Source organism: Rhinoderma darwinii, chromosome 2 (genome assembly GCF_050947455.1).
Source record: "Rhinoderma darwinii isolate aRhiDar2 chromosome 2, aRhiDar2.hap1, whole genome shotgun sequence".
NCBI lineage: Eukaryota > Metazoa > Chordata > Amphibia > Anura > Rhinodermatidae > Rhinoderma > Rhinoderma darwinii.
Window position 1 is genome coordinate 213,144,546 of NC_134688.1, and position 23,765 is coordinate 213,168,310.

At 37.8% G+C, this 23,765-nt stretch overlaps 1 protein-coding gene across 1 annotated transcript in view; it reads left to right on the forward strand.

The window, feature by feature from the left end:
• The window catches only part of MYH15 (myosin heavy chain 15), a 57,513-nt gene that overhangs the window by 14,369 nt on the left and 19,379 nt on the right, over window positions 1-23,765 (forward strand). Inside the window, exons 10-31 of the mRNA XM_075851119.1 lie at window positions 1,592-1,695; window positions 1,814-1,952; window positions 3,665-3,783; window positions 5,749-5,898; window positions 6,907-7,077; window positions 7,185-7,364; window positions 8,362-8,494; window positions 9,185-9,252; window positions 9,761-9,848; window positions 9,928-10,045; window positions 10,602-10,725; window positions 11,753-11,889; window positions 12,700-12,955; window positions 13,905-14,147; window positions 14,305-14,481; window positions 14,816-14,961; window positions 15,568-15,658; window positions 15,874-16,263; window positions 16,774-16,900; window positions 19,350-19,468; window positions 22,743-22,939; window positions 23,331-23,680. Of these exons, the coding sequence (XP_075707234.1) occupies window positions 1,592-1,695; window positions 1,814-1,952; window positions 3,665-3,783; window positions 5,749-5,898; window positions 6,907-7,077; window positions 7,185-7,364; window positions 8,362-8,494; window positions 9,185-9,252; window positions 9,761-9,848; window positions 9,928-10,045; window positions 10,602-10,725; window positions 11,753-11,889; window positions 12,700-12,955; window positions 13,905-14,147; window positions 14,305-14,481; window positions 14,816-14,961; window positions 15,568-15,658; window positions 15,874-16,263; window positions 16,774-16,900; window positions 19,350-19,468; window positions 22,743-22,939; window positions 23,331-23,680 (3,627 nt within the window). The remainder of the gene's footprint in view (window positions 1-1,591; window positions 1,696-1,813; window positions 1,953-3,664; window positions 3,784-5,748; window positions 5,899-6,906; window positions 7,078-7,184; window positions 7,365-8,361; window positions 8,495-9,184; window positions 9,253-9,760; window positions 9,849-9,927; window positions 10,046-10,601; window positions 10,726-11,752; window positions 11,890-12,699; window positions 12,956-13,904; window positions 14,148-14,304; window positions 14,482-14,815; window positions 14,962-15,567; window positions 15,659-15,873; window positions 16,264-16,773; window positions 16,901-19,349; window positions 19,469-22,742; window positions 22,940-23,330; window positions 23,681-23,765) is intronic.

Sequence of the window (23,765 nt, forward strand, 5' to 3'; positions counted from 1 at the left end):
TTGAACGCATGGCATAAGTATGAATAAATTATATTTACTGTAACGACACCAACCTGTTTTACCAGATTTACAGTCATAGCAAAATAAAAAAATTATTGCCACTGAGAATAATCTGATTTAATAGGAATTAAAAAATATGTTGAAAAAAAAAACAACATTTAGAAATCCTTGTGCATGCTGCAGAAACAACCACATTAAGGCCGGGTTCCCACTCAGCGTAAATGCGGAATTCCCGCAACGGAATTGTGTGCGGAAATACCGCAGCATTTAGAATAGCAGCAAAGTGGATGAGATTTAGAAAGTCTCATGCCCACGCTGTGGAAAAAAAGGGTATGTGCACACGATGAGAGGCTTTTACGGCTGAAATGACAGACTGTTTTTCAGGAGAAAACAGCTGCCTCGTTTCAGCCGTAAAAGCTCCTCCTCGTATTATGCGAGGCGTCTGAGACGCTCGTAAATCTTGAGCTGCTCTTCATTGAGTTCAATGAAGAACGGCTCCAATTACATTGCAAAGAAGTGCCCTGCACTTCTTTGCCGAGGCAGTCAATTTACGCGTCGTTGTTTGACAGCTGTCAAACGACGATGCGTAAATGACAGGTTGTCAGCACAGTACGTCGGCAAACCCATTCAAATGAATGGGCAGATGTTTGCCGACGTATTGTAGCCCTATTTTCAGACATAAAACGAGGCATAATACACCTCGTTTACGTCTGAAAATAGGTCGTGTGAACCCAGCCTAAACGTTAATAAATTGACCTGCGGTGCATGTCAATTTATGCTGCGTTTTTTGTTGATTTTTCTTTGCATGTTTTCCCCATTGAATTCAATGGGCATGCAAAACCCGCAACAGAAAGCCAAGTGTTTTGCGATTTCTTCGGGGTAATCGCAGCATTTACACCGCAAAAATCGCAACTACAAAAAAATAAATCATACTTAGCCAGAACACCCTCCTTCTTCCTGCAGTCCGGCCTCCTGGGATGACGTTGCATCCCATGTGACTGCTGCAGCCAATCACAGGCAGCCGTTTCACATGGCCTGCAACGTCATCCAAGGAGGCCAGAGCAGACGTCAGAGGAGGGAGGGGGTAAGTATGAACGGCTTTCTTCCGCAGCGGCTATTCCATTTGAAAAACCGCACCACAATTTGGTGCGGTTTTTCAGACGGAATTGTTCTGTGGGTTCCAGGTTGGACATGCTACGTGATTTTCACGCAGTGTTTCCGCCCCGTGAGATCCCAGCCTGAAAGGAACTTTCAGTTGCAGAAACTTCTGTAACCAATCTGCTGTGTGTGGATTCAAACATTCGCATTTTCCTTGGGCGTTTTCCTTACTTTTTTTCCCTATATACACCGCGGTCGTGGTAACACAGATGTTACTTCAAAGTCTATAGTGAAACATGAGAAAGACTATAAACACCGCATTTTGGTTTGTGGCGTTTTTGTACTGTTTTTGGTGTCAGACTGGGTATGTGGTCCTATCCAGGCTTGCTTAGAATAGTATAATTGAGAGCACATATATTTAACAGACCCAACTTTTGCCTGTTTTTAAATGCTAAACTTCTTAGCTGATTTTTTGTGTGTGTTTTCTTTGCAGATATGCTCTTAGTGAGTACAAACCCTTATGATTTCCACTTTAGCTCACAAGGTGTTGTAACCGTGGACAACCTAGATGATTGTGAAGAATTAGTTGCAACTGATGTAAGTACTGACGATCCGAATGATAGAACTTTACAAAAGTTGAGTTAGAAAATCCGAGCCTTAGTATCTGAATCGAGTCTTCAAATACTGTCTGATCTTTTTAAATACATTTACACAGCAAGCGTTTGATATATTGGGATTTATATCTGAAGAAAAGTATGGAAGCTTCAAATTGACAGGTGCCATAATGCATTTTGGAAATATGAAATTTAAACAGAAACAAAGGGAAGAACAAGCAGAGCCTGATGGCACCGAAAGTAAGTATGCCATTTAGGATAACATTATAGGGGATGTCAGGGATTTGAAAAAAGGGTCTTCTTTTTTCCAGCAACAGCGCCACTCTTGTCTATGGGCTGTGTCTGGTATTGCAGCTAAACCCCATTCAAGGGCTGAGCTACAATACCAGAAACAACCAATGGACAAGAGTGGCGCTGTTTCTGGATGTAAAGCAGACTTTATTTTCTAATCTTGAACAACTTCTTTAACTGTACTCGTGATTGTTTATCCATTGTTAATTCATTCAAGCTTGAGCTCTGCCTACTGTATTTTCCAAATTAACATAAAATATATAGTAATAAAATAAACATTGTAAGTATTTTCCTTCACTGTGATTGTATTGCACCTTAATGATGATAAACTATCCACTTTTGTTTTTCTTCATTGTTAACCATTTAGGAAAAATCTGTATATATTATATATTGGTTTAAGAAAACAAACATATCCTATTTGAAGAATAATAATATTATTCTATTTCAATGATGATAATAATAATAATATTATGGATTATAATGCCCATGACTGCATAAGTGCCATTGAGGACATGTATTGGAATTTGTATTTAAACTATTGCATTGACATTGCTGAAAAGCATATAGAATAGTTTGAATTGACAGAATTAGGATTATAGAGAAAATTGGTTTAGTTCAGGGTTTAAATATGCAAGTATGAAACAAATGTGTTTTTCTTTTGTACGAATAAGGGTATATTCACATTCGACAGATTTGTTGCAGAAATATTTGAATAGAGTTTGCAGAAATCCACGCACATGCTGCAGAAACAACCCCATTAGGATGTATGGTATGGATTTTTCAGCTGCAGAAATGTCTTCAAAAAATCTGCAACGTGTGAATATACCATAGGAGCATATTTTTAGGGACTGCATTTTTATTAATTCATATATCCAGGATTAATCAACTGTTCACAATTGAGAAATATTTATATCGGCTTAAAGGGCTTTTACCAGAATTAACATTTATCACCTATCCACGGGTCCTGAGCTCCCCGTTCCTCCTTACTGCACGACCGCTGTGAGAACTTTTATTAGAGCGGCAGACGAACATGTGAGCTGCCGCTCTATTTAAAGTCTATTGGACTGACAGAAACAGACGAGTAGTGCTTGGCTGTTTCCCTCAGTTTCATAGACATTGACTGAATTGGCAGGATGCATGCTCGCCCTCGGGAGGAAGGGGAATAAGGGGCTTGGGACATCCGTTGTAGTGATCGGTGGGGGTAGCGGTCCCAGCAATCAGAAATGTATTACCCCTCCTTTTGTATAGGTAATAAATGTTGATTCTCGGAATATCCCTTTAAGGGTAAGTCCACACACAGTGTAAACACTGCGTAACTTCTATCCAGATTTTCCGTGTGGAATTTCCGCAGTGTTTTCACAAGTGAAATTGAAGTGCTGCAGATTAAGAATCCGCACCGCAGCTTAATTTCCGCTTGTGTTTTCTGCGCTTTCATTTCCACAGAGTGTGGATGAGATTTGCTCTAGTCTTATCCACTTTGCTGCTACTGTATTGTGGTACAGAATTTCTGCACGTTTACTGTGTGTGTGTGAACGTACCCTAAAGCAGATGCCATTTAAAGAATGGCTTTTATTGGAAATAAACAGCAACTATTATATTCTGGTATATACTTGTATAAAAATGTTAACTAACAATGTGTGGCATGCTTTAATTTATACTAGATACGGATAAGGCTGCTTATTTGATGGGCGTCAGCTCCTCCGATTTGGTAAAAGGACTGATGCATCCCAGAGTGAAAGTGGGAAATGAGTATGTGACCAAAGGACAAACTGTAGAACAGGTAAGACCACCAAATAAAACATGCTTGATCTATACACTTTTACATCAGCTCCATACACACACACACACACACACACACACACACACACACACACACACAACAATATACACAAATTTTAAGTGCATTGTAGTCCTTTTTCCATCCATGTTCACAGTATTAGGCCTGATTTAAACGAACGTGTGCGTTTTGCGCGCGCAAAAAACGCAGCGTTTTGCGTGCGCAAAAGGCACTTGACAGCTCCATGTGTCATCCGTGTATGATGCGCGGCTGCGTGATTTTCGCGCAGCCGCCATCATAGAGATGAGGCTAGCCGACGTCAGTCACTGTCCATGGTGCTGAAAGAGTTAACTGATCGGCAGTAACTCTTTCAGCACCCTCGACAGTGCATTCCGATCACCATATCGAGTAACCTGTTTAAAAAAAAAGAGGTTCGTACTTACCGAGAACTTCCCGGCCGTTGCCTTGGTGACGCGTCCTTGGTGACGCGTCCTTGGTGACGCGCCTCTCTTGACATCTGGCCCCACCTCCCTGGATGACGCGGCAGTCCATGTGACCGTTGCAGCCTGTGCTTGGCTTGTGATTGGCTGCAGCTGTCACTTGGACTGAATTGTCATCCCGGGAGGTCAGACTGGAGGAAGAAACCGGGAGTTATCGGTAAGTCAGAACTTTTTTTTTTTTTTACACGTTCACGTATATTGGGATCGGAAGTCACTGTCCAGGGTGCTGAACCAGTTTAACTCTTTCAGCACCCTGCACAGTGACTGTCTCCTGCCGGGTTCGGTCAAAACGAGTTCGGCCGAACACGGTAAAGTTCGGTTCGGTCATCTGTAAGACACTCCGTTCGGATGTTTGTAAACAGAAAAGCATGTGGTGCTTTTCTGTTTACATTCAGTTTGACAGCTCTTGCGCGAATCACGCAGTTCGCACGACAGTGCTTCCGTGCGACCTTCGTGGTTTTCACGCACCCATTGACTTCAATGGGTGCGTGATGCGCGAAAAACGCACGATTATAGAACATATCGTGAGTTTTTTTCAGCGCACTCACGCTGTGCAAAATTCACGCATCGTCTGCACTGCCCCATTGAGTAATATAGGTGCGTACGACACGCGTGAAAAGCACGCGCGTCGCACGCGCGTATATTACGCTCGTGTAAATGAGGCCTTAAAGGGGTTTTTTGAGAGCCAAAATATTGGATAAACACAGGCAATATGATCGCTGTAGCGAATCAAATCAATGGCCTCCGCAGTGATGCAGCGATAATGTGCAGGTAGTAGGCACGTCATCACTGCAGGACGGCTAACAAAGAGTGGCGGGGGATATACCAAGGGAGTAATGTTTCTTTTGTTATTTTATCATATTCCCCTGCCTTTAGAAAAAAAAATTCCTGCTTTAATAAAACCGCTTTAATCTGCATGTTAGAATTTATAATTTTGGGAAGGAACAGACAAGTACATAATAGCAACTTGGAACCCTTATGGGTTCAAGACTTTATTCTACTTTCGCACTATTAAAAATAATGTGCTTCCCTAAACACTATTTAATTTATTTATTTATTTTTTATCTTAGTTGGTCAGAAATTATATATTTTTTTCTATATCATTATAGCAGTCAGAGCACCATTTTTCTTGCATACCCATAGAGTTAAAAGATAATATTCTGGTTGCCTGCAGGCACCACTAGAGGGAATTTAGGAGGTTACAGCATTGAACTAAATTAAAAAAGAAAAACAGCATGCAGTAAGCTCCCTCTAGTGCAAACACGGACTGCTTGCGTGGTAAATTACATTATATATATATATATATATATATATATATATATATATTTATTTATGATACAATTTTTTTTTTTTTTAATATATCTGTATCATTTATATATACTTTTACAACAACTGGTATCTAACCTAAACCATTTTCTAAAGGATAATCCTTTTAATGTTTTGATTTCTAAAACCTTTATATTTTTAGGTTGTTTATGCAGTCGGTGCATTAGCCAAAGGCATCTATGACCGGATGTTTAAGTGGCTTGTGATCCGCATAAACAAAACATTGGATACAAAGTTACCCAGGCAGTTCTTCATCGGTGTGCTTGACATTGCTGGTTTTGAAATTTTTGATGTAAGTCATGTTTTCCATGAACCCTGAGAAGCCATACTGAGCTATTAACCAATAATTATTAAGCTATTAACCCATAATTGTTCATTTCCCTATCACGTTTGTAGTAGTTTGTAGCAATTTAGCTTCCTAGGACAAGTCTCTCTTTATACACTGGAGTGAGTTTAATAGGACTGGCATTTCATGTGCCAGTCTTAATAGGAAACAAGTTGGAGTAAGATGCAAGAAAATTATTACGAGTCGGTCTGTGCGCCAGGAGCTGGCGTAGATTTCCTCTATAATTGACACTAGTTTCTAACACAAATTATAGTAAATGGATAGGGCCGCAGGTGACCCCACCACCTTCTGCTAAGCTGCACCCAATTTTTTTTGTTTTTTAAGGTAGCGAATATGTTTCAAAAGTTACAACTTTGCGACTTTTGAGCTGTTTGCGACTTTTCTACGCTGGAGTGCAGCATTCTAAATGCTTAATTTCTTTTTTGGATCCACTTCGACTTGATCAGAACGGAGCTTAGAAAATCACTCAGAAGCACACAGGAACCGCTGTCTGCCGAGCCGTCATTGCAGCTCACTGACTGATTCGGCTCAGAACGACAGCAGCTTCTTTGTAATGTGATACGTAAAATCTGCAGTAGTGAAACGTACTTTTTTTTTATCGCAAAACTGATTTTAATCACTAAATAAATGTATTTTAATAAAAAATGACCCCAATGGTGTACATAGCCTTTAACTGCTAGTACAGTAATCACTTTATACTAGTTAAACCAAGTCTACAAGTTGGCCACAATATAAGAACCGCAATACTTGATTAATAGTATGGTTCACTTTTTGAAAGGTTCAGATTGGGATTGTTAAAAAATATACGCTACACAGATCCAAATTCCATAACTGTCAATAGTTTGTGTTAGTGAATGTATTCTAATATACAGCATTATTAATCCCAATATACATACATATATATGCAAGTTTACAAGTAAAATCCAGTGACTCATGAGTTTCATATTTATACAGTATAACAGCTTTGAACAACTTTGCATCAATTTCACAAATGAAAAACTGCAACAGTTTTTCAACCATCACATGTTTGTTTTGGAACAAGAGGAATATAAAAAAGAAGGCATTGACTGGGAGTTCATTGACTTTGGGCTTGATTTACAGGCCTGCATTGATCTGATTGAAAAGGTAATGAAAGTATTTTATAATAGTATAACTTTATATGAATACAATTTTATTATTTTGTATTAATTCATTGCATATATAATATACATTTCATATCTTTTATGTGATAGCCTATGGGGATTATGTCAATCCTTGAAGAGGAGTGCATGTTCCCTAAGGCTACAGACATGACATTTAAATCCAAGCTTTATGATAACCATCTTGGAAAATCACCTAATTTCCAAAAGCCAAGACTTGACAAGAAGAGAAAATATGAGGCTCATTTTGAGCTTTGTCATTATGCTGGAGTGGTAAGTTATAATAGTCTTCACAATAAATATCCCTACATTTATGATATCATAGCACTATATACAGGGTGGGCCATTTATATGGATACACCTAAATAAAATGGGAATGGTTGGTGATATTAACTTCCTGTTTGTGGCACATTAGTATATGGGAGGGGGGAAACTTTTCAAGCTGGGTGTTGACCGTGGCGGCCATTTTGAAGTTGGACATTTTGTATCCAACTTTAGTTTTTTCAATGGGAAGAGGGTCATGTGACACATCAAACTTATCGAGAATTTCACAAGAAAAACAATGGTGTGCTTGGTTTTAACGTTACTTTATTCTTTCATGAGTTATTTACAAGTTTCTGACCACTTATAAAATGTGTTCAAAGTGCTGCCCATTGTGTTGGATTGTCAATGCAACCCTCTTCTCCCACTCTTCACACACTGATAGCAACACCGCAGAAGAAATGCTAGCACAGGCTTCCAGTATCCGTAGTTTCAGTTGCTGCACATCTCGTATCTTCACAGAATAGACAATTGCCTTCAGATGACCCCAAGGATAAGTCTAAGGGGGTCAGATCGGGAGGCATTTCTTCTGCGTTGTTGCTATCAGTGTGTGAAGAGTGGGAGAAGGGGGTTGCATTGACAATCCAACACAATGGGCAGCACTTTGAACACATTTTATAAGTGGTCTGAAACTTGTAAATAACTCATGAAAGAATAAAGTAACGTTAAAACCAAGCACACCATTGTTTTTCTTGTGAAATTCTCGATAAGTTTGATGTGTCACATGACCCTCTTCCCATTGAAAAAACTAAAGTTGGATACAAAATGGCCGACTTCAAAATGGCCGCCATGGTCAACACCCAGCTTGAAAAGTTTCCCCCCTCCCATATACTAATGTGCCACAAACAGGAAGTTAATATCACCCACCATTCCCATTTTATTTAGGTGTATCCATATAAATGGCCCACCCTGTATATATATATGACGTATATTTGCTCTCCACCTGTAGGTTCCATACAACATTGGTGGTTGGCTGGAAAAAAATAAGGATCCACTTAATGAAACAGTGGTACAACTCTTCCAAAAGTCATCCAACAAACTTCTGGGCTGTCTCTTTGAAAACTATATCAGCTCAGATAGTGGTTAGTACCATTATAAATGTGTACTTGTTACTAATAATGTATGTGATATATAGTCATAACACAACATGATCATATTGTAATGCATGACATGTGAATTGAGTATGGCTTTTCAACTGACTTTTGAATGGAATAAGACTACATATATAAATTAATATCTCCCTAGAGACATTAGTAAAGGACATTAAGGCTATGTTTACACTAGCATTATGGGTTACGTTTATAACGGAAGCCTTGAACCTATGACGGATCCAAACGGTGACTGGCAGACCCCATTGACTTATAATGTAGTCCATCTGGGTTCTGTCAAGGTTTCTGTCATTCTGTTGCTGCATACTGAGCTGTTCTTGCCATCACAACTGAAGGAAAGCTTGATAAAACCCCTAATGGAGCCTTTTAACTAGAGAACAGAGCCTAAAATAATAATGTTTTACTTTAAAGGCTATACTAATACTGAAAGGGAAATGTACTAACTTTTTAGCAAGAAACCTTCTTAATATATTTCCGTAGCTGTCTGGTGACACTTGTCTCATTTTATATTCACCCAGTATTATAATTGCAATATTGAAAAATATGTTGATTTTTACAACTTAGAAATATAGGAAAGGATTTATTAGCTACCTAAGTACAGATAGGAGTGAAGTCAGTTCTTAAATTATTGACTGTTCTATCCATTATTGTTTTGATTCACAGCTGACCAAGGTGGAGAAAAGAAGCGTAAGAAGGGAGCTTCATTCCAAACTGTGTCCTCTATGCACAAAGTAATGTCCGTTTTTCTTCTTTTTTTCTTAGCTCTATTTCTAATATAGTGAAAATTGGGAGCTAGTCATAACTGAAGAGAATGTCTCAGCTTGGCTAACCTTTAGGAAACAATTAGTTTAACATGTGTCTAATAATATATCTGTACATTTTAAAATCGGAAAAATCTGCTTTTGCCCAGAAGGAAGGCGCTCAACCCTCCCCTAAAGTTCTACTTATAAAGTTATTTCTGGTCCCTACTATTCTGGAGATCCACGGGGGTCTTCCACCACAGCTGCCTGTTCAGGTCCTGGAGCCGACTGGGAACCTGTACAGGAAATAAGGATCTCCAGAACGACGGGGACTGGGTAAGTATAAATTTGGGGTTGTGGTGAGCATCTTCCCTCCGGGGAAAAGTGGGATTCTCAAATTCTCCATTGTTACCTGTTATATTTCCTATCATAAAGCCACAAATGTTATACCAAAAAGTCATTAGTTCATTTTTTTATTAACATAAATTGTTTACCTCAGGAAAATCTGAACAAATTAATGACCAATCTTAGATCAACAGCACCACACTTTGTGCGCTGCATCATTCCCAATGAAACCAAGAATCCAGGTAATATTCCACATCATTTCAACAATATGTTAAATTGTTATGCTTTCTAGGTATAAATACATACTGTGTTTGACGTTAGGTGTTATGGACCCATTCCTGGTTCTTCATCAGCTCCGTTGCAATGGTGTCTTGGAAGGAATACGTATTTGCCGAAAAGGCTTTCCAAACAGGGTTTTGTATGCTGACTTCAAACAGAGGTGAGTAATCAGAATTCCTTATGTTAACTAATTAACAACTAATAGCCATTGTAGAGATAAAGATACTTCAGATTATTATGATACATGAAGTAATACTATATATATATATATATATATATATACAGTATATATATATATATATATATATATATAAAACTTTGTATAGAAGTAGCACCCAATGTCAGTTTAAACATCAATAAAACAGCACAAAGAAAACTAAATCACAAAAGTCGATTACAAAAATACCAAAACCGTTATCTTGGTTACCATGACATCGAGACAAAACAACTTTACAAATAATTAAACTTAGTAGGAAAACTAGTATTCTAATCCAGTGACTCATCCAACCATAAGGGAACATGAGAACTTTACCTAAGGTGGAACCCTTTCCTGACTGCAGAGGGGAAGCATTTTTGTCAGATATACAATTCATCTGTATACTTGTCCACTTGGAATTTAGGAAAGAAGGGGGTGGGCATTTCACCACTGGCTGCAAAAATTCTAGAATTTCATTGAATTGATCACATCTATCTAATTTACTAATTTGTTTTGGAAGGTACCGTATCCTGAATCCTACTGCCATCCCTGAGGACAAATTTGTGGACAGCAGGAAAGCTTCTGAAAAACTTTTGGGAACTTTGGACATTGATAACACTCAGTATCGATTTGGGCATACAAAGGTGATTAACTTTACATTTAATAAGTATTAATTCTAACTATTTCTCTAAAAAGGGGAAATTTCCTAATGCCGCATCAGCATTGATGCAATGTTAAAAATGTTTGGTGGTTTGTTTTATATACAGCAAATATGAAGTGTAGCTCTATTTACTGAAAGTGGTGACAGGAAGTTAAATTTTTTTTTTTAAGTATCCACTTTATTTTTTATACATTTTTATGTATATTTTTGTACTGCAATAGTGAATTTCTTAAATAAGAATTCTTAATTGAGAGCTACATTATTTTCAATAATGGTACTAAGTACAGGTTACTAATATACAGATATGGAATTTTTCTAAATCAAAATCTTTATCTCTTTTTGAATGTTTATATCTAATTCTATTCCATGCCCACTTTGCTTTTGCATTATGTGCATTTTTCTAGTATATTGTCATTAAAAGGGTTTTCTCATCACAGACATGTATGGCATATTCACAAGATATCCTCTGGTACCTCCACTATCCAAACAACAAATCTCCCGTGCACCTACCCCTCCCCCACCCCCCGTTCTGCCAAACAAGGTGGCTGGAATCTTTCTTCATTGAAGTCAATGAGAATTACGGAAAGAACTAAGTAAGCTTGTACCTGAATGGAGTCCATGGGAGTTATGGAAAGAGCTGAGCAAGCTTACTTGACTCTTTCCATAATTCCCATAGACTTTAATGGAGAGAGCTGCCGTTTATAATTTGCTTTAGACTTTTAATTAGAATTTCCTCAGTTGGGATCACTGATACATGTTTCAATATTTTATCTATCTGACAATAGAGAAGAAAGAGCTATTTAATTGTATTAAATTATATAATACATACTGTTACTATACTAAATAGTCAACGCAAAAAGACTTTGGATTTAGAAAAGTTAGTGATAACCAAGGATGCCCTTCCTATACAGGAACGTCTGGATCGGAACATATCTCAGATAGTGGCATAGGAAAACTTTTGCAAATCACAATGTGTTAAGAGAAATATGACATACTTCTGTGTACACTAGGTATTTTTCAAGGCTGGTCTGCTAGGACATCTTGAAGAGATGCGAGATGAAAGATTAGCTAAAATTCTCACACTGATCCAGGCAAGAGCCCGAGGAAAACTAATGAGAATTGAATTCCAAAAGATTCTTGAAAGAAGGTAAAACAATTGAAACACTAACCTGATTTTTACAATATACGTGTACAGTTATCAGCTCTGAAGACATCATATTAATAAGAAGCTATAGATACGTAGGACAAGAATGATATAAATGAATGAAACCCTTGATTTTCCTCATCTAACCTGAACTAAAAATAAAGCTTTGGTTGCTATTCCTTACAGCCGTTATATACAAAGGGGAGGGGGGAATATCTACCGTGGGAACAAAGATTCGGGTATGTTAAAATGAAACATGCCTGATCCTTCTTTTCTCTGACATCTGCTGTCAAGGGAAAGTCGTGAGACCCTCATATGTAATATATAGTCGGCTTTATCTAATGTGTATGACCAGATTTATACTTCACTGGTAACAAACTTTGAAATAAGAACAATGACAACAAGGGAAAGACATATCAACTAGAAATAACTAAAACTTTTTGTACATATAGGGGTATTATGTACAAAAGTCTTGGGGTAGACAAATAGAACAAGTGCAGTTTACACATACCACATTTATATTAAACTTTTCAGATACTTTTATTTAAAATTGTGGCTCATCTCAGTTATATTTTAAAAGAACAGGGTTTCTTCGCACCTTATATATAAAAAATGAGCCATCATAACAAAGTATATCTGGAAATATCCCCAAGCACTCAACTACTAAATTGAATTTCCATACCATTCTCTTATAAATATGTTTCACATGTAATAGAAACACCAAACAAGGATTTTCATTCATGATGCCCCATTTCTGTAAACTGTTAAATTCTGGTAAATACAGTTATAATAAAATATAATATGTTTTGTTAGGGATGCACTGCTTGTTATCCAGTGGAACATTCGTGCTTTTATGGCTGTTAAGAACTGGCCTTGGATGAAACTCTACTTCAAGATTAAGCCCCTGTTGAAGTCTGCAGAAACGGAGAAGGAAATGGCAAACATGAAAGAAGAGTTTCTCAAGCTTAAGGAGGCACTTGAAAAATCAGAAGCAAGGAGGAAAGAGCTTGAAGAGAAACAAGTCACATTAGTGCAGGAGAAGAATGATCTGACCCTTCAGTTACAAGCAGTGAGAACGTGCACAATGAATATTAGTTATAAAGCACATGTGATGTGAAGTGCAAATGTCTTTATCACAGTGACTTGTATGGTAACATAAGTGGATGGCATTTTTGCATTAGTTATGATATTGATCACCAACAGAGTAAACTGGATAAAAATGAAATAAATAAAAAAAATTCACAGTAACAATAACCCGACTATTCTAAAAATTATATATTAGAGTAGCATTCATTTCCCATCTGACTAATGATGGAAATGTAAATTTGTAATACAATTTGAAAGTATTAATTTCGTACATTTTTAAGATAATACTTACTGCCAAATGCAAGGTACAATAGAAATTGCAAATCACAATGGAATTAAAAAATACCTTCTACTGCTGGGTAAAACACAGAATAGCTCAAATGCTGAATGGTAAATATCAGTAATAAAATCCCTGGTTCGACTTAAACAGCATGTATTATATAGGTCTGACACCTTTGGCAAAGTGTATCCTATAATAACGTCTGCCATCCTAAAAATTCTCTTTAATTTTTTTCTTATCATTAAATGTCAAGGATCCATTCTAAGCTTAAGGCAAGGTATACATGGCGACTTTGCCGGCGACACAGGTAGCACAACCAAAGATCGCTGTGTCGCTCAGCCTGCATTGCAGGTAATGAAAGTAAGTGATGCCATGTTGCGATTTTTTTGTGACTGTCGCGTTGAGGCAACTTGAGGGTCGCAGCGCGGCCACATTCACTTTCATTACCTGCGATGCAGGCAGAACGACACTTGATCTTTAGTCGTGTGACCAAAATCATTGTGTAGCCCTAGCCCTAATCATGCAATATTTTTAAATCTAAAATTGTGCAGCTGCATTTGATTATGGAAAACGATTGCCCAAATATCATAAAAATTATATGAAAATGATATAGTAAGGAATTCTAATACACTCTATCTAAACTGTCTCATAGGAACAAGACACTCTCGCTGATGCTGAAGAAAGGTGTGAACTGTTAATTAAAACTAAAATTCAAATGGAAGCCAAAATTAAGGATATTACTGAGCGCATAGAAGACGAGGAAGAAATGAACTCTGAGCTCACTTCTAAGAAAAGAAAACTGGAGGACGAATGTTCCGAACTAAAGAAAGACATTGATGACCTGGAAATAACATTAGCCAAAGCAGAAAAGGAAAAGCACGCGACAGAAAATAAGGTCAATGTTGTATTTTGTTTTGTAGTAGCATATAAGACCTTATGGAAAAGGCAATAATGGTCATACCTTTATAGTGTATAAGTGTAGGGCATAAGGGTGCTAAAAAATTATGTGTGCAATAACAGACATTTATTATTTTTTCCCAACCCATTTCCAGGTCAAAAATTTAACTGAAGAAATGGCCACTCTGGATGATTCTATTACTAAGTTAACTAAAGAGAAAAAAGCTTTACAGGAGGCACATCAGCAAACGCTAGATGATCTTCAAGCAGAAGAAGACAAAGTCAACACTCTGACCAAACTGAAAATGAAGCTAGAACAGCAAGTAGATGATGTAAGATCAGTTTGGAGGTTTTCATTTTTTTTATCTTTGCCTATAGCTAAGTGGATAATTCGGACAGTTTTGTGTGATTTTATATATATATCGTATGAAATTGTAAAGAAATATATTTTATGAAGCTGGAGGTAAACTAATAATTGCAAACTGTTATTCTGTACATAATAAAGAATCAGATTACAATTAAAATCATAAAATGTATAGTAAGTAAAATAAACAGCAGCAATCCTTAATGTGGCTAATATCTATTGGAACCCCAGTAGTAAGCATCGGATTAGGAGAAAAGCCATGTACATCAAAAAGGTCACTAAGTCTGCCTCTTTCTTTGCAGCTTGAGGGCTCCTTAGAACAAGAGAAGAAAGTTAGAATGGATCTTGAAAGAGCTAAACGCAAGCTGGAGGGAGATTTAAAGCTGACACAAGAGAGTCTTATGGATTCCGAAAATGATAAGCAGCAATTGGAGGAGAAACTAAAAAAGTAAGTTTATGAATCCAAAAACAAACTAGAAGAAGGTCTCTTTGGTCCATTAGAAAGCCTCCCAGAATTATCTCAGGTTCTACTTCTTCATGTGTGTCATATTGAAAGTCAATCTACGGATGGCAATAATTCTCTGGGAAACTTCTATACGTCTGCCTAAATATGCCATTAAAGGGGTTGTCCCAACTGGACAACCCATTTCAAAAGCAAGTAGTAGTGGTATTTAGCTGATTGTCATGGTCCTGGCTATTAAAACGGAAGATTTGAAGGGCCACTCCTTCCCCTTGAATCAGCTCTCAGCATTATATGTTGTATTACCCAGTGCCTATATAAGTGAATAGACACTGGTCACACTGAGTCCAACAGAGCAAGAGCTGCTTTTGATAGGAAGGGGTTCCCAAACCCTAATAGGGCATTGTCCTGTTAGGACAATCACTTTATCATTCAATAAAATATATACTGTATAGTGCATCAAAATTGGAGTATCATACTGCAATGTAGGACATGCGATAGGACTTACTATATGTTTACCTTTCTATATAACTTAAGGAAATACCTATATTATTTTAGCTGTTTTTTCTTCCTTTTTTTTGCTGGTATTAATAGGAAGGAATTTGAAATCAATCAGATGACTTCTAAAATGGAAGATGAACAAGCCATTATCATCCAGCTTCAGAAGAAAATAAAGGAACTTCAAGTAAGTAGATGGTTATTATGTAACATGCAAAATCCAATTTAATTACTTTTTAGTATATAGTTATATATGGTATATATAGTTACTATATGGTAGTAAATATGATAAAAGATGAATATAAGACAAAAGGAAGGAGATGAGCAATAAACTGTAGACTGATATAAAAATTAGCATTATAAATATATTTTCTTTAAGCTATAATATTGGTTACCTTTTAGGCTCGAATAGAAGAGTTGGAAGAGGAATTAGAAGCTGAACGGGCAGCACGGGCAAAGGTAGAAAAGCAGAGATCAGATCTCACAAGAGAGTTGGAAGAATTAAGTGAGAGACTAGAAGAAGCTGGTGGAGCAACATCTGCCCAGTTGGAAATGAATAAGAAACGGGAAGCGGAGTACCTGAAAATTCGCAGAGATCTGGAAGAAGCCACATTACATCATGAGGCTACTGCAGCAGCTTTAAGAAAGAAGCATGCAGACAGTGTATCAGAACTAGGAGAGCAAATTGATAATCTCCAAAGAGTGAAGCAAAAACTAGAGAAGGAAAAGAGCGAGTTTAGGTTGGAGGCAGATGATCTGTCATCAAATATGGAACAATTGTCCAAATCTAAGGTAATCAAATTCTTTAAATTGCATTCTAAATATATCTAAAACTTTAATTTACATGAAGACAGAAAATTCAATTTTGTACAGAGTTCGAATAGAGGAAACATAAATTATTATTTTATTATTATTATTAATTGTAGTACCTGAATTCTGCAATTCACTTAGTTTACCAGGAATCTTGGACAAGCAACGGACTTGCCCCAATACTGCAGAAGCAGTGTGTTGTCAACAGAAAGCCTCCCATTATTAATGTAGTCCTCAGGATCTGTTAGATTCAACACAGTACATTATATTCATTATGACCCAAATGTTTTAATATGCTAAAATCAGAACGAATTGCTCCTGTAAAATTGTTTCTATCATATATGTATATTGCCAGCTCAGACCAACAGTCCCAATACTCATACTGGCTGAATTTTTTGGACTGGGGACAAAATTCAGTTTCAGTCATCAAAAGTACTACAATAACAAAAATTATACTGTATATAATCCCGAACCCTTGTGACTTTGTTACAGGCCATTTCAGAAAAACTTTGCCGCACGTATGAAGACCAACTTAATGAAGCTAAAGCTAAATTGGATGAGATGACCCGACAAGTGAATGATCTCACCACTCAAAAAGGAAAACTTCAAACTGAAAATGGTACACAACCCATGACTTTTGTACAATTAACATCAATAGAAGTAGTGTAAGGTCATAGAAGGCATATAGCTATAGCAATCCAATTTTTATGTAAAATGAAACTAAGTGACCAGTGCAAAAATACATGTAAACTTCTAAGAAAACAAATCTGTTGCAAATGATCAGATATTGTAACTAACATTGATGTGACAATGGGTGGTGAACAGCAATGCCTATTCCAACACATCCTACAAATAACAATGTACATTCAGTGTTTTTCAGTTCTCAGCCATGTAGCAGTTTCCATAACAGGAATTAGGAATTCCAGAAAAGCAGTTAAAGTTTGCACTTCTTCTATCCACATTTTAGAATAAACAGAATTAGAGCAATTGCTGTGTGTTCACTGATAATGTTACATACTGAGACGGTTCGAGCAGTAACTAACAGTATGAAGAAAAACATATTTATTATAATGACTTATCTGCAGAGTAGGACAAGGACCTGACACAACAATGGACCCCAATGGTTTTCGGAGCCAATTACTTGCCAGTAAAGTCTGTTTCTTATAGGTGGAGTCAAAAATAACGTATTTATCCTTATTGATGATTTGTCCAGTTTGTGTAAAGATAACAACAAACATTTAAGATGCAACTAAAAGTGGACATGTTATATATAGATTGAGGGTGGGCCCTCAAAATCATTTACTTTGGTGGGCCCATAACAATAATTTTTATTTATATAGCGCTAACATATTCCGCAGCACTTTACAGTTCAGGGGGTGCATTGTACAGACAATATCAGACATTACATATTAACAAAACTAATTTACAATTGAAACAAGAGGAGTGAGGACCCTGCTCGCAAGAGCTTACAGTCTATGAGGAAATAAGGGAGACACAAAGTGTAAAAAATGCTTAAGTATAATGGTCCAGCCATCTTTTATACATAAGGGGTAGTACAAATAAAACTGCATGAGCCGGTCACCAGCCAGTATCCGTGTATGACATACATGAAGTGTATTAGGTTGCAAGGAGTGTGGGGGATACTGCTGAATGAAGGGGCCTCACGACTAATGTAAAGGGGGGCCAGGGAAAGGAGTTAGATTAGGGAATGTTATAGGCCTGTCTAAAAAGATGTGTTTTTAGGGCACATCTAAAACTGTGGAAGTTGGGAATACTTTTGATTGTCTGGGGTAGCACATCCCAGAGGACTGGTGCAGCACGTGAAAAATCTTGGAGACGGGAGTGGGAGGTTCGGATTATGGCGGATGTTAATCTGAGGTTGTTGGCAGAACGTAGAGAGCGCGCAAGGTGGTAGACAGAGATGACGGAGGAGATGAAAGGTGGTGCAGAACTGTGGAGAGCTTTGTGGGTGAGAGTAATTTGTTTGAATTTAATTCTGAAGAGTATGGGCAACCAGTGCAGTGACTGGCAGAGGGTAGAGGCGTTGGTGTAGCGGTTGGTCAGAAAGATGAGCCTGGCTGATGATTTAAGGATAGATTGGAGAGGGGAGAGTTTAGTGAGAGGAAGACCGACTAGTAATGAGTTACAGTAATCAAGACGAGAGTGAATCAGAGCAACAATGAGACTTTTGGCTGTTTCCACAGTAAGAAAAGGGCGAATTCTGAAGATGTTTTTAAGGTGAAAGTGACAGGAGCGTGAAAGTGATTGAATGTGCCCATGATATCTTAGTCCAACACTGCTTATCAGTCAACATTTGGTACCTTCAGCCAAAGCAATATCCTTCCATTGTTACTGTCATTTAGTGAGTGGGAAACATAATATTGTGTTCTAAGCAATGTCAAGTGTTCCGAGCGGTCATAACATTGTGTTTTTAGCAAGGCCAAATTTTCAAGTGTTTATAAGGTGTTCTCAATTATAAATCCCATGCTTAAAGGGGTTGTCTCAGGATGGTTATTCAGACAAAAAGTGTCCAAGTTCAAAAGTTATTACTAGTTAAAGCATCTGAGTGTCTTTATTCTTTGAATAGACTAAGGCTCTGCTCGCATGTGTGTCGGAGCCTCTGTTACATCAGCAGAATCTGACAGACCCTACTATAGGTCAATGGGGTCCATCAGGCACCACTGGCAACAGATTTTTCACAGCTTTACGAGCTTCCGTTATAAACGGAAGCCACAACACAGATGTCTACAGAGCCAGATATGTTTTATACTTCATTCATCTCCAATGTGGCTTCCATTATCTTATTAATTAACTAATTTGCATTTAGAAATAGCTCTTCAGCCATGCATTTACTGTAAATACCCATATTTAAGAAGAAGAATAATTTGAGGTATGAAGCCTAAGTAAAGGGAATTTCTGTGGTGAGACAACCTCTGTTAGATTGATATAGGTTAGATGCAGGAGGGAAAGCTTGCACGTACTGTACATCTAAATTTGGCTATAGAACACAAGTAGATTACTATTTCCTTAAACATTTAATACATTTGTATCATACATGTTCAAAACAGGAGAATTTTCAAGACTTCTTGAAGAGAAGGAATCTTTAGTAAGTCAGCTATCCCGAGGAAAATCTTCATTCACTCAACAGGTGGAAGAACTTCGAAAACAACTTGAAGAAGAAACAAAGGTAATGTCCTTTTTAAATTTTCATAGATGTCAAAGAAATCATGATTGTACAGTGAGGCAACACTGTTGCATTGCACAAATGTTGCACAGTAGAAGTTGTCATTTAGCTATTCACTGATACAGCATACACCACAATAATGAAACCTAATAAATTAAGTATTAATCTAGGTAGCATTATGGGAGTGAACAGATCAGCACTACTTAAAATGAGGTAAAAGCAAAAGTGTCACCAGGAAATAACACATTCCCTAATGTCGCTAACGGCAGCACAACATATAGGGAATTTCCACCTGCGGGCTGATAATACAGGCAGAGATTTTAATTGACACCAGAACAATATATAGTCCTGGCCAAAATTATTGAGACTGACACAAATTTGGGTTTTCATAAAGTTTGCTGCTTCAGTGTTTTTAGATCTTTTAGACAAATGTTTCCTTGGTATACTGAAGTACAATTATAAGCATTTCATAAGTTTTTAATCTTTTATTGACAAATACATCAAGTTTATGCAAAGACTCAATATTTACAGTGCTGATCCTTCTTTTTCAAGACTTTTGCAATACGCCCCAGCATGCTGGATGTCAGCTTCTGGCCCAAATCCTGACTAATGGCAATTCCCCATTCTTGCTTAATCACTGCTTGGAGATTATCACAATTTCTGTGTTTTTGTTTGTCCACCGGCTTTTTGAGGAATGACCACAGATTCTCAATGGGATTGAGATCTGGGGAGTTTCCTGGCCATGGACCCAAATTTTCAATGTTTTGTTCAGCGAGCCACTTAATTATCAGTTTTGCCTTGTGACATGGTGCTCCATCATGCTGGAAAAAGTATTGTTCATCACCAAATTGCTCCTGGATCGTTGGGAGAAGTTGCTCTTGGAGGATGTTTAGATACCATTCTTTATTCATGGAAATGTTCTTAGGCAAAATTGTGAGTGAGCCCACAACCTTGGATGAAAAGCAACCCCACGAATGAATGGTCTCAGGATGCTTTACTGTTGGCATGACACAGGACTCATTGTAGCGCTCAGCTTTTTTTCTCCGGACAATCATTCTTCCAGATGTCCCAAGCAGTCTGTAGGGGGCTTCAACAGAGAAAATAACTTTACCCAAGTCCTCTGCAGTCCAATCCATGTAATTTCTTCAAAATGTTAGTCTGTCCTTGATGTTTTACTTAAAGAGAAGGGGCTACATTTCTGCCCTTCTTGACACCCGGCTAGCCTCCAAAAGCTTTCACCTCAGTGTGCGTGCAGATGCACTGACACCTGCCTGCTGCCAATATGGAGCAAGCTCTGCACTGGTGTTGAACAGATCCTGTAGCTGAATCCTCTTTAGGAGACAGTCCTGTCACTTGCTGGACTTTCTTAGGCGCCATGAAGCCTCTTTACACAGCAATTGAACCTCTCTCCTTGAAGTTCTTGATGATCTGATAAATAGTTGATTTAGGGGCAATGTTACAAGCAGCAATGTCCTTGACTGTAAAGCCATCTTGATGCAAAGCAATGGCGACTGCACATGTTTCCTTGGAGGTAACCATGGTTAACAGAAGAAGATGATGACCCTACTGATTTCAAGCACCATCCCGTTTTTAAAGCAACCAGTCTGCTCTTATAATTCAATCAGCATGTCAGAGAGATATCAGCTGCTCTGTCCTTGTTAACCCTTTGTCCTGAGCTTATGAGAAGATCACTGAAATGATGTTGGCAGGTCATTTTGTGGCAGGGCTAAAATGCAGTGGAAATGGGTTAATGTGATTAAGTTCATTTTCATGGCAAGGAATGACTTTTAAGAGAAATCGTGAGGAATCCTCCAGCTCACCCACTGGTTGTCTCAATCCAGTCAGCGCTCGGATCCTGCGTGACGGCACATGGCAAGGCAACAGGAAAAAAGAGGAGGGAATGAGCAAGCGCTCAAAGAAGGTTTGTAAAAAGGAAACAGTGTTCCAAGTTTATTCCAATAATTTAATTATCACTTGATCTTTTAAATTATTGGAATGAACTTAGAACACTGTTTCCTTTTTACAAACCTTCTTTGAGCGCTGGATCATTCCCTCCTCTTTTTTCAAGGAATGACTTTGCAATTAATTGCAATTCATCTGATCACTCTTCATAACAATCTAGAGTTAATGCAAATTGCCACTATAAAAACTAAAGCAGAAAACTTTGTGAAAACCAAAATTTGTGTCAGTTTTAAAACTTTTGGCCAGGACTGTACAAGGTGCCCCAAGCTCCACCCCCTTTGTGTGGATGATCAGACTGACTAACAAATTTCTATTCTTTTGCAGGTCTTTACCGAAATATAGATAGAATATATTTCTAGATACACCCAGATACTTTCATTACTCATGATAAGATTTTGGGAAATATCTAAGGAAATAACTACCTTTGGCAGTCAATTTTGAGATCTCCCTAAGAGGTTTTACTTGCAACCTCCCCATATGTTGTGATGATGTAAGGGAGGTTTGGGTCTAGAAAGTAAATAGGTATCCCCTTAGTTCCGTCAGCAGCACAAGGCACTCTCCCTATAATATTCTTCATCAGTCTACTAATAAATATTTAAAATACACAATGGGGTGGAGTTTGGGACACTTTATATAGTGTTCAAGTGTCAATTAAAATTTTCACCTGCCCTATCAGCCCACAGGGTGGAGATTTCCTATATGTTGTGCTGTTGACGGGACTAAGAGAAAATATATTTAGTTTCTTAATTTAAACTTTTAACGGGAGCAGGTAAAAGGTTTGTTCTTGGGGACAGTTCTGTGTTTGTCCATATCAGTTGAGAGTGTAGTGCAGAATACATGATGGTCATTCACTCACTGTAGTCTGCAGTGATGCTTTGTCCATAACGCGGTGTGCAGGAGGCTGTATGGAGTCTCTGCGGTTCTGTACTGTGCAGCTGTAGGCACTGTATGGTGCTCCATTTGGCACTGTTTTACAGGAATATTCTTTCCTAGAATCAATAGTTCTAAGGAATAATAGTTCCATAATACCACATCTGATGGAGCATGCCACGTTGCCACGTTTAAAACTCGACGCATGTGGGGGTACAGTAGGGCTTCATGTATAAGACCTCATGCTGACAAAGAGAATTTTTTTAAAAAAAATATTAAATGCCAGTATGGACAATAAGCAATGCTACTTCTTTAGGTCCTTTAAATACAGACGGATCCAAAATGCAAAATGGTATTATACAGAACATATAAAGAATGGCAATATTAATATGGCTGTATGGTGGAAGGAACCCATGTACAAAATGGCATTCATTTTTTTTCTCAGGCCAAAAATGCACTGGCTCATGCCGTTCAGTCTGCCCGACATGACTGTGATCTTCTTCGTGAACAATTTGATGAAGAACAAGAAGCTAAAGCTGAGCTCCAGAGGTGTTTGTCCAAATGCAATGCTGAGGTGGCTTTATGGAGGAACAAATATGAAACAGATGCCATTCAGAGGACAGAGGAATTGGAAGAGGCAAAGTATGCTGTCTACAAACTGTGCTTAATAATACAGTTACAATTTTACTGTTGTTTCCACCATTTACATATGGCTTTAACTTTAAATTTTTTTCCTGTTGCTTATATAGCGACAAAATATTCTTCAGTACTGTACAGAGGTTGCCAGATAACAATCTAAATTTTGTAACTTAAACACACTCTATGGCCGATTTTTATAGAGCTCCATTTGTCATTTCAGTATGTTTTTGGGTGCTTACCGTTGAGCCACCGTTCTGCCCCAACTACATCAATAGCAAATACAGTAGTAACATACGTTACATATAAAGTTGATAGCCAAATTAACATACAGCAATATATATAATTTCCATTTGTATATGCTTTTTTTAAAAACTTATTTTACATTGTTTCATAGAAAAAAGTTAGCTTTACGTCTCCAGGAGGCTGAAGAGGCCGTTGAAGCCGCAAATGCTAAGTGCTCTTCACTGGAGAAGACTAAGCATCGCCTGCAAAGTGAGCTGGAAGACATGATGATAGATCTGGAGAGATCCAATGCTGCTGCTGCTGCCATGGACAAGAAGCAGCGTAACTTTGACAAAATGATATCTGACTGGAAACAGAAGTATGAGGAGGCCCAGGCTGATCTTGAAGCCTCACAAAAGGAGGCCCGTAGCTTGAGCACAGAATTGTTTAAGTTGAAGAATGCCTATGAAGAAGTCCTGGATAACTTAGAAACTGTAAAGCGGGAAAATAAAAATCTGCAAGGTATGTACATCAACACTGGAAATAATTGTAAATGTATTACCTTTATAGTTTAAAAAAATATATATGTGATATCTGCCTGTTGTGA